Source organism: Phyllobates terribilis, unplaced genomic scaffold (assembly GCF_046119375.1).
Source record: "Phyllobates terribilis strain yellow unplaced genomic scaffold, ASM4611937v1 Scaffold_2__4_contigs__length_985480577, whole genome shotgun sequence".
Lineage (NCBI taxonomy): Eukaryota > Metazoa > Chordata > Amphibia > Anura > Dendrobatidae > Phyllobates > Phyllobates terribilis.
In genome coordinates this window covers 62,098,606-62,112,748 of record NW_027362762.1, presented here as the reverse complement: position 1 = coordinate 62,112,748, position 14,143 = coordinate 62,098,606, and the positions used below count along the sequence as shown (strand labels likewise).

At 37.2% G+C, this 14,143-nt stretch overlaps 1 protein-coding gene across 8 annotated transcripts in view; it reads left to right on the top strand.

Moving 5' to 3' along the window:
- GRM5 (glutamate metabotropic receptor 5) overlaps positions 1 to 10,809 on the top strand; it is a 599,946-nt gene extending 589,137 nt beyond the window's left edge. For 7 of the 8 annotated variants that reach the window (XM_073662042.1, XM_073662044.1, XM_073662045.1 and 4 more), the window contains one exon: positions 4,127 to 10,809. In XM_073662042.1, coding sequence (XP_073518143.1) covers positions 4,127 to 4,946 — 820 coding nt within the window. In that variant the 3' untranslated portion in view covers positions 4,947 to 10,809. The remainder of the gene's footprint in view (positions 1 to 4,126) is intronic. The other variant, XM_073662047.1, reaches the window with a different exon arrangement.
- Positions 10,810 to 14,143: the final 3,334 nt, after the last annotated feature.

Sequence of the window (14,143 nt, the reverse complement as noted above, 5' to 3'; positions counted from 1 at the left end):
AACTTTTCTGGTATATCCAAAAAATGGAAACCTCCTAAACTACTGGAGAAGTTGGCACATCCCCAGGGTTCTGCAGAAGCAGCACTTCCAGGGGTTTTCCTGTGCATGATGCTGGGATGCACTATCAATATCACACGTCGCCCCAACGTCTAAGAACACATTCAACTGGAAACTGAGCATAAAGGAGCATGGCCTGTGAAAATTGCATGGTTTGAGGAAAATTTTCAGTGGCTCACATCAAGTGTCACACTGCACGCACCTCCAAGGAAGGACCTCGGCTTGGAAAGGATGTATACAATCCAAGGTACTCACACTATAAAGCTTCCCATTTTGGGGAAATATATGAATGATAAAATTGCCTCCACATGCAATCTTCCTAATTTCTAAAGGTACCCATATACTTGAGATAGCTCTTTTACAAATGCTCATTTTGATGACAACTATTTGTCCCTACAACCCAGTTAATTTGTTTTCAATGGGGAGAATGTAGGAAGCAGCTATCAGACACCTATGGAAGAAGATATATGTCCCCTGACGAGTCCCACCAAAATTGTCAAGACTCGTAAAACTTTAACGTAACGCGTATGTGGGTCATTAACCCCCTTCTACAGGGCTCTAAATAACCCAATTGCTCTGCAACTACCGCTGTGACCATACTGCACATTAAAAAGGAGGCTAAGCAGTCCATATGTGGTCATGTTGTATATTTGCTGAAGTAATGAAGACTTGACCATTATCTTATAATAGAGACCTTGCATCATACATTCATTTGAAATTGGTCAAATTGGGCTTCTACAATTTTATTAGATTTGGCTCACAACATCTATTTGCTGGAACATCAACTTTCAGGATAGAGAAAGATTTCATATCTTGAACTTTCCATTCAGCAATCTATATAAGAGGAACCCATAAAGTTTGCTAAGTTTAGGCTTACAACAGAGGAAATGATGCATTAATCTGGGTCTTCACTATGATGTCACCAATATCGTTAACGCTCTTTAATAACCCCAAGACAAACAAATCCAAAAAGTTTGTGCATCATTTTTTACCTTTTACTAGTAGAGTTCAAAATAATAGCAGTCCAATATGACTAACCAGATTAATCACTGTTTTTGGTATAAATTATATTACCACATGTCAAACAATTTACCAGTTGGTGCAGTAGATTCTAAGAAAACCAAAAGACTCTGCATTCATGATCTGTATGTTTTTGAGTCTGTGTATGTGAATAATTAATTCTACGGGGATGTGTTCAAAATAATAGCAGTATGGAGTTCAATTAGTGAGGTCAATCATTCTGTGAAGAAACAGGTGTGAATCAGGTGGCCCTTATTTAAGGGTGAAGCCAGCACATGTTGTACATGCATTTCTCCTTGAAAGGCTGAGAAATATGGGTCGTTCGAGACATTGTTCAGAAGAACAGCGTACTTTGATTAAAAAGTTGATTGGAGAGGGGAAAACTGATAAAGAAGTGCAGACAATGATCGGCTGTTCAGCTAAAATGATCTCCAATGCTTTAAAATGGAAAGCAAAACCAGAGAGACGTGGAAGAAAACGGAAGACTATCATTCGAATGGATGGAAGAATAGCCAGAATGGCAAAGGCTCAGCCAATGATCAGCTCCAGGATGATCAAAGACAGTCTCAAGTTACCTGTGGGTACTGTGACAGTTAGAAGACGCTTGTGTGAAGCTAATCTCTTAGTAAGAAGTCTTTGAATTAGAAAACAGTGTGCAATGTTCCCAATGCATGGAAATAAAAACTAGTATAAAGATTTTGTGCTGAACTCATGTTTTTGAACACACTGCTATTATTTTGAACAATACTTTATATCTTTCGATACACAATGTCCCAAACATTTTTCAAAAATGTTCCTAATGGAAGCTTAATGAAATATTCTATATTTTTTTTTGTGCAAGGACTGAATATGATTCTGAAAGGTGCCCATAGTTCTTCAGTCATTAGAAGGTGTCATGGCAGGTACAATTACAATTTCTAAATTATTTATCTTGTGGAAGATGCAATGAATGATTTGGCCCATATCTGCATTTGTGCTAAAACCATCACTGCTTTTACCCAAATTCCTGGTTGACAAATCCTTGGGGCCTTATAATCTTTACCAAATGTTGTCATCTCTCATTACTGGCAGATTATCCAGGGCATCAGAGTCTGGTTGGGCAGGTTGGAGGCATGGTGTTAGAGGTTTTATGTCCTCCAAATCTACAAAGTTCATGTAGTGGTCAGATTGAATGATTCTATTCCAATACTGAGTTGACCTGTTTCAGCATTGGCCATAAACTTTATAAGGGACACAGTACCATAAAAGTCATTGAAGCCTTGGCTCAATTGCCCTTCGTTATTGCTTATTTATGACACTTTCCTTACCTTACTTTTCTCTTCTCTGATTAAACTCGATGTTGCTATTTTATAATTTAGAAAGATATCTGGAGTCATTTAAACCTGGCAAAACACTCTAGTGATGACACGCAGGCAATTGGAAAATAACATACAGTATACCAGGTTGTCTACAGTAATAATGTTTACCCATGGTTGGATGAGCCATCCACATATCAACTCTTTTGCCAGTTCCGAGCTTACCTTCATTCTTGACATCATATTTAAAATTCTGATGAATTAACATTATTAACCCAAGTATCTCCCAATGGAAGATCTCCTGCATTGTTGGATAGGGTTTGGTTCCAAGGAGACTTAGATTTGCAGGGACTCTTTGATCTAAGGGTTATCCCTCGAGTTTCATGCTTTATTCAACCTGTTAAGACAAAGGCCAGAAGAAGGTGTTTGCTCACTCATCTCTCCTTATTTGAGAACATGTTGGTTTTCATAGCTTCATTTTTGGCAACAGGTTCACTGCATGACGCTAAATGTTCTCGAACACCGGTCCTGCCCCTTTCTGTAGTATAATTTTTCCATGAAAACCAATGTATTTCATTGATATCACAAAATGAAAGCTTTCAAAAACCTGATTCACTTTGGTTTTCATTGCAGTAGTTTTGCTTTGCCATTATTTTTTGATCCTATGAATTTCAGAACAACTTCCCTGAAACTCCTAAACTTTGCTCCATTTTTGGTCTTAATTAAACCTTTGGTTCTTTTGTCCATCTTCAGTTGTTTTGTTCTATTGATTCATAGTTACAGAGTGGGTCCCTTGGCTTTTTGATGTTGATCTCCTTCTGACAACTTTTATGCACAAATCCTGACTTTACAGTCGTTTGAAAACTTTTCATTCTGCTCCCATTAACCCGTTTCCTAGTGACATCTCATGTTACGACTATTGTACCTTCTTGGAATTATTATATTCTGGCAGCAGCCATACTGAGGGATTCAAACTGAGAATTTCTGTTCAAGAAAGACTCTACCTTCTTGTTGAAATTATGGGTGCATATGTTTCGCCTGCAATCTAACCATACCTCAGAGGGTTTACTTTCAATTCATGTAACACAAGTAAAACTCCTTAAAAGTCTTACATGTCAATTTGATGATTGCCAAAGCTGTACCACTACACTATCAGTGTATCAGTTTTGTAAGGGGCCTAGTTATAGGGGTTGCAGAGTTTACTGTTGCACCTGGGCCCTGATGCCTAAGAAGTCCAAGTCCCATCTGTCTTATAAATAAAACCACATTATTATAAATGGCAGATTGGGAGCCCAATTACATATGATTGTTTAAAGGCTCAGGAGCTTTAACTTCCTTCTCAGCATCTAGTTATAGGTGACTAACCGGTCTAAGGCACAAAGTCTCATAAAAAGACATCATTATTATAAATGCCATATGGTAGATAAGAGATCCGGTTACAGAAGTTTAGGGCTCTGGAGTTTCAGCTTAAACTTCTGTAGATAAATCTCTTGAAATTCAGCTTAACAGAATCTCAGTAGTTAATTGTCTATAGATTTGGTAGGCTATAAAGAATTCTGTGGTTGGCCTAATATTTAGAATAAAAGTTTTACAGGTTATGAGTTGTTGAGCATCATATATTAAAAAAAGAATCAAGTAATAGATTAAAAGAAGATCTGGGATTATATAACACAGAAACATACAAAGTCAAAAGACAAAATTCAAGGTAACTTGTGAGTTCTCCATTCTTATGTAATTTTTTACGTTTATTTCAGCTCTAATGGAAAATCTGTGACTTGGGCACAAAATGAGAAGAGCAGTCGAGGTCAGCATCTATGGCAGCGACTTTCTGTCCATGTGAAGAAAAAGGATAGTACAAATCAGACAGCTGTCATTAAGCCCTTCTCGAAAAGCAGCACAGAGAACAGATATATTAGCACTTCCTTTCCTGACTCCAGTGCCAAAATGCTGTATGATGTTTCCGAAGCTGAGGAGCATTATCCAGTACAGTACCGACCACAGACCCCTTCTCCAATCAGTACTGTAAGCCAGAGAGCTGCTTCTGTTACCCGGACAGAGGAGGACATCCCAACTTTTCATTCAGATGCCGCCCAACGAAGTGGTTCTTCTCAAGGTTCCTTAATGGACCAAATCAGTAATGTTGTGACCCGATTCACCGCCAATATCAGTGAGCTAAACTCCATGATGCTTTCTTCAAACACCCAAGGAACATTGGTACCCACCCCTTTATGTTCTTCCTACCTGATTCCAAGGGAGATCCAACTTCCCACAGCTATGACCACCTTTGCAGAGATCCAGCCAGCCCCAGCAGTTGAATATAACGGTGGGTCAGTTTCTGCCAGAAAGTCCTCTTCTGACAGCGTCAAAGATAGCACTTCAGAAGCACCAGTAGTAAAGCAAGATGTTGAGGAGTTGGTGGCTTTAACGCCTCCTTCTCCTTTTAGAGACTCTATTGACTCAGAGAGCACTTCCCCTAGCTCCCCAGTTTCAGAATCAGCTCTTTGTACCCCATCGTCGCCTAAGTATGACAACCTGATCTTGAGAGACTACTCTCAAAGTTCGTCTTCGTTGTGAATGTAAATTATGCTATTGAAAATGGCAGTACATATACATGATTAGGGGGAGGGTTTCACAGACCTTGTTGTCGCAGACAGCTGATGTTCCTTAAGAGTAGTATCAGATCAAAGGTCCCATCTTCCCATGCAGAGCAGTTATTAGAGTGGCCTTAAAACATGGTCTTTAAGAAAAACACTTGAGGGCTGGTAAGGAGTTGACCATGGGGCACAGGGGGAGTATTATAAGTGCTTTGATTTAATGTTAAAGTTGGCTGTTTAAAAAAAAATGATATTGAACAGAGTGGATTGTAATCGACTGTAAAATATATTGTCTTGTTTTGCTTTTGATTCTCTTCCCAGAAGTGAACCTTGATCTTTTATCAAGATTAGAAGACCAAACATGAATGTACATTTTCTAAAAGACTCAAAATCTGGGACCAAAATGGCAAGCAATTTTGTATGAAGAATCTAAAACACACGAAAAAAAATCACGTCAAATAAACTCTCGGAGCGCCTCAATCCGTATCGAATATTTGATACCCATCACGAATAGCTGACTCTCTGCAGTAACGATGACTACTGTATGTACGACGTAGGGCACAACGAGCAACATGTCAATGAAGTTTTCAGTTTTTGTAAATATTCTTCATTCGTTAACCTCCAACTGGTTGAAGAAACCATAGGACTGGAATTTATTAATGATGAATTATATTGTCTTTTTTTCACCGTGTTGCCGACAATACTAAAGTAGCAAAAAAATATTTTTTCGGAGTACTGTTTTGTAATTACCCCTTCCTAAGGGCGAGTTGTTTTTTGGTGAATATAATATTTATAGCAGAATTGTTTAATTATGGTGTTCTTGCATCCCTACGTGTCGAATGCTTTTTATTTTCTAATGATTTTTTTATCGAGGAAAAAAAATACTTGTGTTTTATTGCTTTTTGCATGTAAAAAAGTACAAAAAAGCAAAACAAAAACAAGCTCAACGCTACTGAAAAAAAAACAACATAAAAACTGATATGGTATTGTCATAGCTTTTAATAAATTGTGTCAAAGCCTTGAATACATTTAGTATAATAACCATAAAGCCATGGTTTTTTTTTTGTGGCTTGGCTATTTGTATTTTATTTTAACCTTGAACTGTGACCGAAATTGGATTTCGAAGCAATACAAAGTAAGGATGACATCTCCTTAAACCAGGATTTTTTTTCCATATTATATAAAAATATAACATGTTTGGTATGATACATTAATGGGATATTATTTTTTTTGTATACTTAAAAGTGAACTTTGTTATCATTTCAAAGCAATTAAGACATTACATATGTACAAAAAAATATCTTTAAATAATTCCTGAAAAAAAAGATATCCATTTTCTGATGACTATCCTCAGGTGCCAAATACAATAATTCAAAGGATAGTAGTTTAATTGCAAGTGATGACGATGAAAATAGCCTTAAAGCGGAATGTAGATTAGAATGTTGTCTAGAAACGAAAGAATTAGAAAAATCTATGAAGAAAATGTAAGGGAAAAGCATATTAGTTTCCTAGATTGTAAATATTTTGGAAATGAAGGTAGCCATTTTGTGGTCGAAACCAAATATAATTAAATAAAGAGTGAATTTTTTAGGAATAGGTGACATCACTGAAGACATATTATCACCCATTCCTAAGCAGTAGCACTAGTTGATCCTAAACTAATATACACACCTAGAACTGATGAGAATCAATTCACGCGACCTGGTTGGTCCATTCACCACGTCAGTAATCTATGGCCGTTGGACGGGAGCCGTGAGAACTGTCTCTTACTTGACGACATCTGTGGCTCTTCTTTTGATTTTAGACATCATCATTGTGGAGTAAAGGAAATGAGACATCATGCCATGCTATTCAAAAGATAAACCATGTTGATGCCATCAGTTAACAGGCAGTTCTCACCTCACCCATTTTACGTCCACAGATTACTGTGGTGGTCGATGAACTGAGTTGTGCAAATTGATTTGTAGCAACTCTATATACGTCTGTACATAGGGTTCGTTCGTTAGAGTACCAGAGGATATTTGGGCCAGTCTAGAATTTGACTAAAAGTTGTGACAACCAAATTTAGTACCATCACTTCACACTGGGGTCTATTTCTTATCAGAAGGTCTACAAGTAATCTAATATACACAACTAGAGTTGATGAGGATCAATTCACACGACCAGGTCCATTGGCCACGTCAGTAATCTGTGGCCGTTGGACATGAGCTGTGAGAACTGCCTCTTACTTGACGGCATACATGGCTCTTCTTTTGATTAGCTTGACTAGTGTAATATCATTGTTGCAGAGTGATGTCACGTCGGGCCGGATAATCGAAAGATAAGCCAGTTGATGTCATCAGGTAAGAATCAGTTCTCATGGCACACATTTTACGGCCACAGATTTCTGTCGTGGTCGATGAACTGAATTGTGCAAATTGATTCGCAGCAACTCTACATACAACTGTACATAGGGTTGAGCTGGCTCGCTGGCGTACCATAGGATTTTTTGGCCAGTCTAAAATTTGACAAAACATTCTGAAAACCCAATTTAGTCCCATCACTTGGCACCAGGGTCTATTCTTATCAGAAAGTTTACAAGCAATCTAATATACACAACTAGAGTTGATGAGGATCAATTCACGAGAACAGGTCCATTGGCCATGTCAGTAATCTGTGGCCATTGAACATGAACTGTGAGAACTGCCTCTTACTTGACGGCATCCGTGACTTTTCTTTCTATTAGCTTGCCTGGCACAATATCATCGTTGCAGAGTGACGTCACGCCGGGCTGGCTAATGGAAAGATTATTGTCGTGGTCGACGAACTGAGTTGTGCAATTCGAGTCTCAGCAACTCTATATACAACTGTACATAGATTCGAGCTGGCTCATTAGAGTACCAGAGGATTTTTTGGCCAGTCTAGAATTTGACAAAAAGTCCCGACAACCCAATTTAGCGCCATCACTTGGCGCCAGGATCTATTCTTATCGGAAAGTTTACAAGCAATCTATTAGATCTTAGTGATATAACCTGTGAGTACTATGTTACCATAAATCCCAACATTCCAATTTGGTGCCAACCAATTTCCACTAGAGTCAACTTCTTATAGACTGATTCAAAAACACCCTATAAGATCCTAACGATGATATGTCCTGTGTGTACAATGTTACTACATAGTGTAATTAAAATTAGACCTCTAAATGGTCTTAAAATGATCTCCTCTGGTGGGTCCAAAGAAGCCCAGTCCAATGCTAATTGATCATTTTTCAAAACATATGGTTTCTTTACATAAAAAGGCTATCTTTTTCATATGGAGGAAAGAAGTACTCTAAAAATACTGTGAATTTATATTTTATCATACATTCCAGAAGCATATATAGTAATGCAACAAGTATATTAAAATATATTGTGAGAGATTTCAGAATATATCGTACTGTGTAGTTCTGTTTGTAAGTGTCATTATTTGTATGAAAAAGTAAAAGGTAGGTACAAGAGATTTTAGAAGGACGTTTTATGTTCATAAGCATTAAATACAAGATACAAGCAAAAATGTCTGATTTCTTGCGAAAAATTGCACCACTCTTGTCCACAGGTTGAATGTGGTATTGCAGCTCAGCTCCATTCATTTGACTGCAACTAAGCTGTAATACCAGAAACAATCAATTTATGGGTCTGGTGCTGTTTCTAGAAAAAAAACAAAACATTTTTTTCCATTTGTTTACAACTCCTTTGATCTCAATGTAAAAGATAAGCTCTTCGTTATTGTAATTTACAAAAGAAATGTGATTAATAACTACAGTAGTTATATGGCAATGAGTTGTAAAAAGAAAAGTTGAAAAAATACAGAATTATAACATAATTATTTGGAAAAAAAATGTTTTAATAAAATACAATTAGACCGAACAGTGGGTCGAAGGGCTTAATGATAATATAGGAATTGATGCAGTTTTGCATTTTGTAGGTTGAATAACCGTCAAAGCAGCCTGAACAAGGCCTGAAGATATTATTTAGTTAACAAGCAGCATTTTTCCTTTTCAAAAGTATTTATAAAGATTTGAAATATAGAAAAACAATTGCCCTAAGTATTTCTATTTTCTATTTGTCAAGTTTTCTATTTCTTCTATATTATTTTATCCAAAATGTACCGTAATTGTTTTTCAGAAATACTTGCTATGAAATGACAAAGTATGGAAAGTATAGTTATTTTTTAAAAAGCTTTTATTCTCACACATCTGTTCTTTCTCCTTCTTTCCTTCCCACCCTTTTTCCATTCCAGCCACTATATCTCCTCCCTACTTCCTTCCCTTCCTATCTTTTCTCTCTTTCTTCATGCCCCATTTCAATCCTTCCCATTATTCCCGCTTTCTTAAATTCTTCCTTCTCACTTCCACTCTTATCCTTCTTCCTTCCCGCCCTTCACTCTTTCCATTATTCCTTATGACCTTCCATTTTATTGCTTCTTAATAAAAAATAATGTACGAAATTCCATATTTCATTACAAACGCTAAATTCCAAGTTAGTCAAAAATTGTTCCAGGCCTTCTGTACTTTCTAACTTCCCAACCTTCACCTCTACTTTGTTTCTTCCTTCTTAGTACTTTTTTTCACCCTTCAGTCCTTTTTTTCCACCCTTCAGTCCTACCTTCCCAACATCTAGTCCTTCCTCACTTCCATCCTACATCCAGTCCTTCCTTTCTTCCATACTCTACCATCCAGTCCACCTTGTCTTACTTCCCACCATCCAGTCCTTCCTTTCTTCCATCCTACCATCCAGTCCTTCCTCTCTTGCTTCCCAACATCCAGTCCTTCCTTTTTTACTTTCTACCTTACAATTCTTTCTTCCCACCCTCCAACTCTACTTTGTTCCTTGCCAACTCTTAGTACTTCTTTATCCCCCTTCTGTACTTCCTTTCCACTCTGCAGTCCTTCCTTCCCAACATGCAGTCCTTCCTTTCTTCCTTCCTACCATCCAGTCCTTCTTTCCTTTCTTCCAGCCCTTCCTTTCTTCCTTCCTACCATCCAGTCCTTCATTTCTTACTTCCCACCATCCAGTTGTTCTTATTTTGCTTTCTACCTCACAATTCTTCCTTCCCACCATTCACCTCTAGTTTGTTCTTTCCCAACTCTTAGTACTTTTTTCTCACCTTACAGTCCTTCATTTCCACCCAACAGTCCTTCCTTTCTTACTTCTGACCATAGTCCATCCATTTTTCCTTTAAACCTTCCACTACTTTTCTCCCACCATACAGTCCTTCATTTCTTCCTTCCCACCCTCTTGTCCTTCCTTCCTACACTGTTTTTCCCTCTCCACAGGAATTTTTAGACATAAACCGCTAGATAAAATATAAAGTATTTTCAAAAATCCTATCATTGCTTATATAGAAAATTTCAGCATTATTATAATTAAAGTCGAATTAAACCTAATAAAGATTTTATCTTTTAAAATATTAAAATCCCAACTATTTTGATGTAAAACCTTAAAAACTAAGAAAAAAAAATTACAATAGGATAATGACATAATGATATAAATTATAGATTTATTTTAGGATGCAACTATATAAAACATTTATGTATTTTAAAAACTAAAGACAGATTAAAATCTAAATGATCATACTTTTGACATTTCAACTAGTTTTTTCAATTTTATACTTCTCCTTTATAACTTATGATCAAATTTCCTCTACAGCCATGAGTATTTGATTAATGTACGATGTATATCTATTATATATGCTATCGGCTTGGTGTTTTTCTTGTATTTGGAATGGTGACATTCATAGAATTATTTATATAAAACTGGAGGAATTTGAGTAATAGCAGAAAATTATACTTTTTTAATCAGTAAATGTTAGACAGTTGAAAAAAATACAAGCATCATGAAGTCTCTTTTAACATCTATTTCCTTTTGGTACATTTTTTATATATTTCATCGTTAAAGGGGCTGTCCACTTCACGTTAAAAAAAATGGGTCTGAATGGCATAAAAAAAAAAGAAATTATACCAACCTCATCTATCCCCCACCACTACTGTGCCGATTGGGTCCAGCCAGTAATTGGCTGACCATATAATAGGAGAAAATAGGGTTATGGTAATTTATTACTTCTTTTTTATGCCATTCTGATGTATATATATTTTTAAACCTTATTGGAGAGTGGAGCCTACTGTGCAATAGCTCCATGATGGTCAATTTAACATTTTGTGGGAAACAAGCAAAGAAGCCATTATTGTCTATCCTTTCAACCATTTTTTGAGAAAGCAGAATTACAAAAATTTCCAATTATTAAAAATAGGTTTTAAAAGTGGAATAGGCGAGCTTGTGTTTAAACTTGGATAAAAACATATCAGCCGTAATATAAAATTAAAAATTTCGCAAATTTCCCTTAATTTTTTTCCAACAATTGTTATATATTTTTTATTAATAATAATAGTTGTCATGGTATTTTTTTATTAATTATTATTAATACATTATTCATTTTATTCCACGATTAAAAATATGTTCATTTACAAAATCCATATTTCATTATAAACGTTAAGTTCAAAATAAAAAAAAAAATGATTAAAAAAGATTGGATCGACTGAAACATATTTTAGGTGCCCAAATTATCCTTTAAAATAAGAAGATAATGTTGAATCAATAAGTGATGATAGGTATAAAGAGCAAATTATTAAAAATTGCAATTTACTTAACTTTTTAGTTCTTCAGGGTTTCGGCACCAAAGTCCCTTCCATGTTATTAGCATTGATATAAGTTGAAGTCATTTGATCTAATTAGACCCAGAAAGTATAATATATTTTTGAGATCTCTTTAAATTATTGTCAAACTGTCAAACAACCGGCACTAAATTAAGTATAAATGGAATATTTATGGGTGGATTACATACATTCACCAGCGTTCCCCCAACCGGTGACCTTGGAACCACATGTAGTTGACACACTCAAGCCGATGGTTCTTCAGAAATTGGTTGCTTCAATTACAATTCATCACCAGAGATATATGATCACAGTACTACATTAATAGCAATGGACGCTGTCACTTGACACACAAGTTAGAATCATAAAACAGACAATTGTCACCACAAACGGCACTCTCAGGCTGCACCAGCGCAATATCACTGCCATTTCAAGCACTTGACATATAAATTGGTTGAAAATTGTCCAAAAAATATACAATATATATAACCTGGGCCATACTAGTTATACATTTTTTCATTATATTAGAATCAAGCAAAAAATATCAAAAAATTTGTATATATATCATTACAGTCATCCACCAAGGCTAGTTTTCTAGTTTTCGAAATATACATCAATGTCGTTTTGTTACCCAATATGATTTCCGTGGTCTCAAAATTAAACCATTTTTAATAAACCGCCCAAAAAAATGTAAAAAGAGGAGGGTGGTATTGATTGGAAGTCCACAATGGAAAATCTGGTCTAGATCAAGGGTGGACTTCTCAAACTCTTGACGTTTTCGAGAGTGTGGATGTATTTATAATGCTACAGATATTTATGGAGCATTGCCACAGGATATTTTAAAAAATGTCCGTCTGATGCAAGTCCCACCTCTTACTCCTGCAACCTTTGCCAGAACGGTGGTGCCCTGATATTACATTTAGGGAAGCTGTTGACTTCACCAATTAGGTAGAAAGTGAATGGTGGTCGGTGGTCGGCAGACCTTCATTCTGGAGACAGGTGCAGATTACAGGCATGGGTAGAGTTGGGTGGGATTAAGTGTTTGGGTGTGTTATACAACAAGGCCCAGTAGGATTCCCTGCAAACTTTAAACTAGGAGTTGCAACAGTGACTTTCCATAATAAAATATATTTGTTAATGAGCTAGTCATGTGTGATATCTGTTATTGGGAGAGTAGGGGCTTTAGATGTAGCAGCCGCACCCAGGCCCTTCTTCCACATAACAATAAATTAATATAAAAATGCCACTGTTAAATTGCGGCCTTCCAACAGACTTTGTATTAGGGTCCAGGATCATAACTTAAGTCACCCAATGAGTAGTTCATGGGCATTATTCAAACATTATAATAGAAAGGATTCTATCCTGGTGCAGGTTTTTATTAAATGTCTTCCTCCTGATGACTATGATCCTCAATAGTAACACTATTACTTAGTTAATACCTCCTCATAAAAAGCAATTAAAGGGGTTCTCCCAACCCTATGCTAATACAGGATAGGTGATAACTTGCTGATCATTGGGAGTCCCACTAGTGCGACCCTTTCCGAGATCCAAGGAAATGGACATGAGCAACAAATAGAGCAGCAGTGAGCATGAGGAAACATAACTCCATCCAGATGGATCATATCAGAGTCCTGTTCTTGGAATCCATGGGAGTCCAAGGGGTCATAGCTCCATTCAGATGGATTACAGCAGAGCCCTGTTCTTGGAATCAGTGGAGGTCCAAGGGGCTATAGCTCCATCCAGATGGTACACATCAGAGCCCTGTTCTTGGAATCAGTGGAGGTAAAAGGGCCATAGCTCCATCCAGATGGAGCACATCAGAGCTCTGTTCTTGGAATGAATCAGTGGAGGTCCAAGGGGCCTTAGCTCCATCCAGATGGATCATCAGAGCCACGTTCTTGGAATCAGTGTGAATCCAAGGGGGCATGGCTCCATCCAGATGGTACACATCAAAGCTCTGTTCTTGGAACCAGTGGAGGTCAAAAGGGCTCTAGCTCCATCCAGATGATGCACATCAGAGCCTTGTTCTTGGAATCAGTGGAGGTCCAAGTGGCTATAGCTCCATCCATATGGGCACATCAGAGCCCTGTTTTTGAAGTCAGAGAAAGTCCAAGGGGCCATAGCTCCATCCAGATGGATCATCAGAGATCTGTTCTTGGATTCAGTGGAGGTCCAAGGGGCTATAGCTCCATCCAGATAGGACACATCAGGGCCCTGTTCTTGGAATCAGTGGAGGTCCAAGGGGTTATAGCTCCATCCATATGGGGCACATCAGACTCATGTTCTTGGAATCAGTGAGAGTCCGAGTGCCCATAGCTCCATCCAGATGTATCACATCAGACCCCTGTTCTTTGAATCAATGGGTGTCCCAGTGATGGGACACCCATCAATCGCAAGTTATCACTTATCCTTTGAATTGGAGATAACTTACTAAATTAGGACAACTCATTTAATATCTCTCCACTCCGTTTTTGTGCCAAAATTGCGATAAAATAGGACTACAAAGAAGG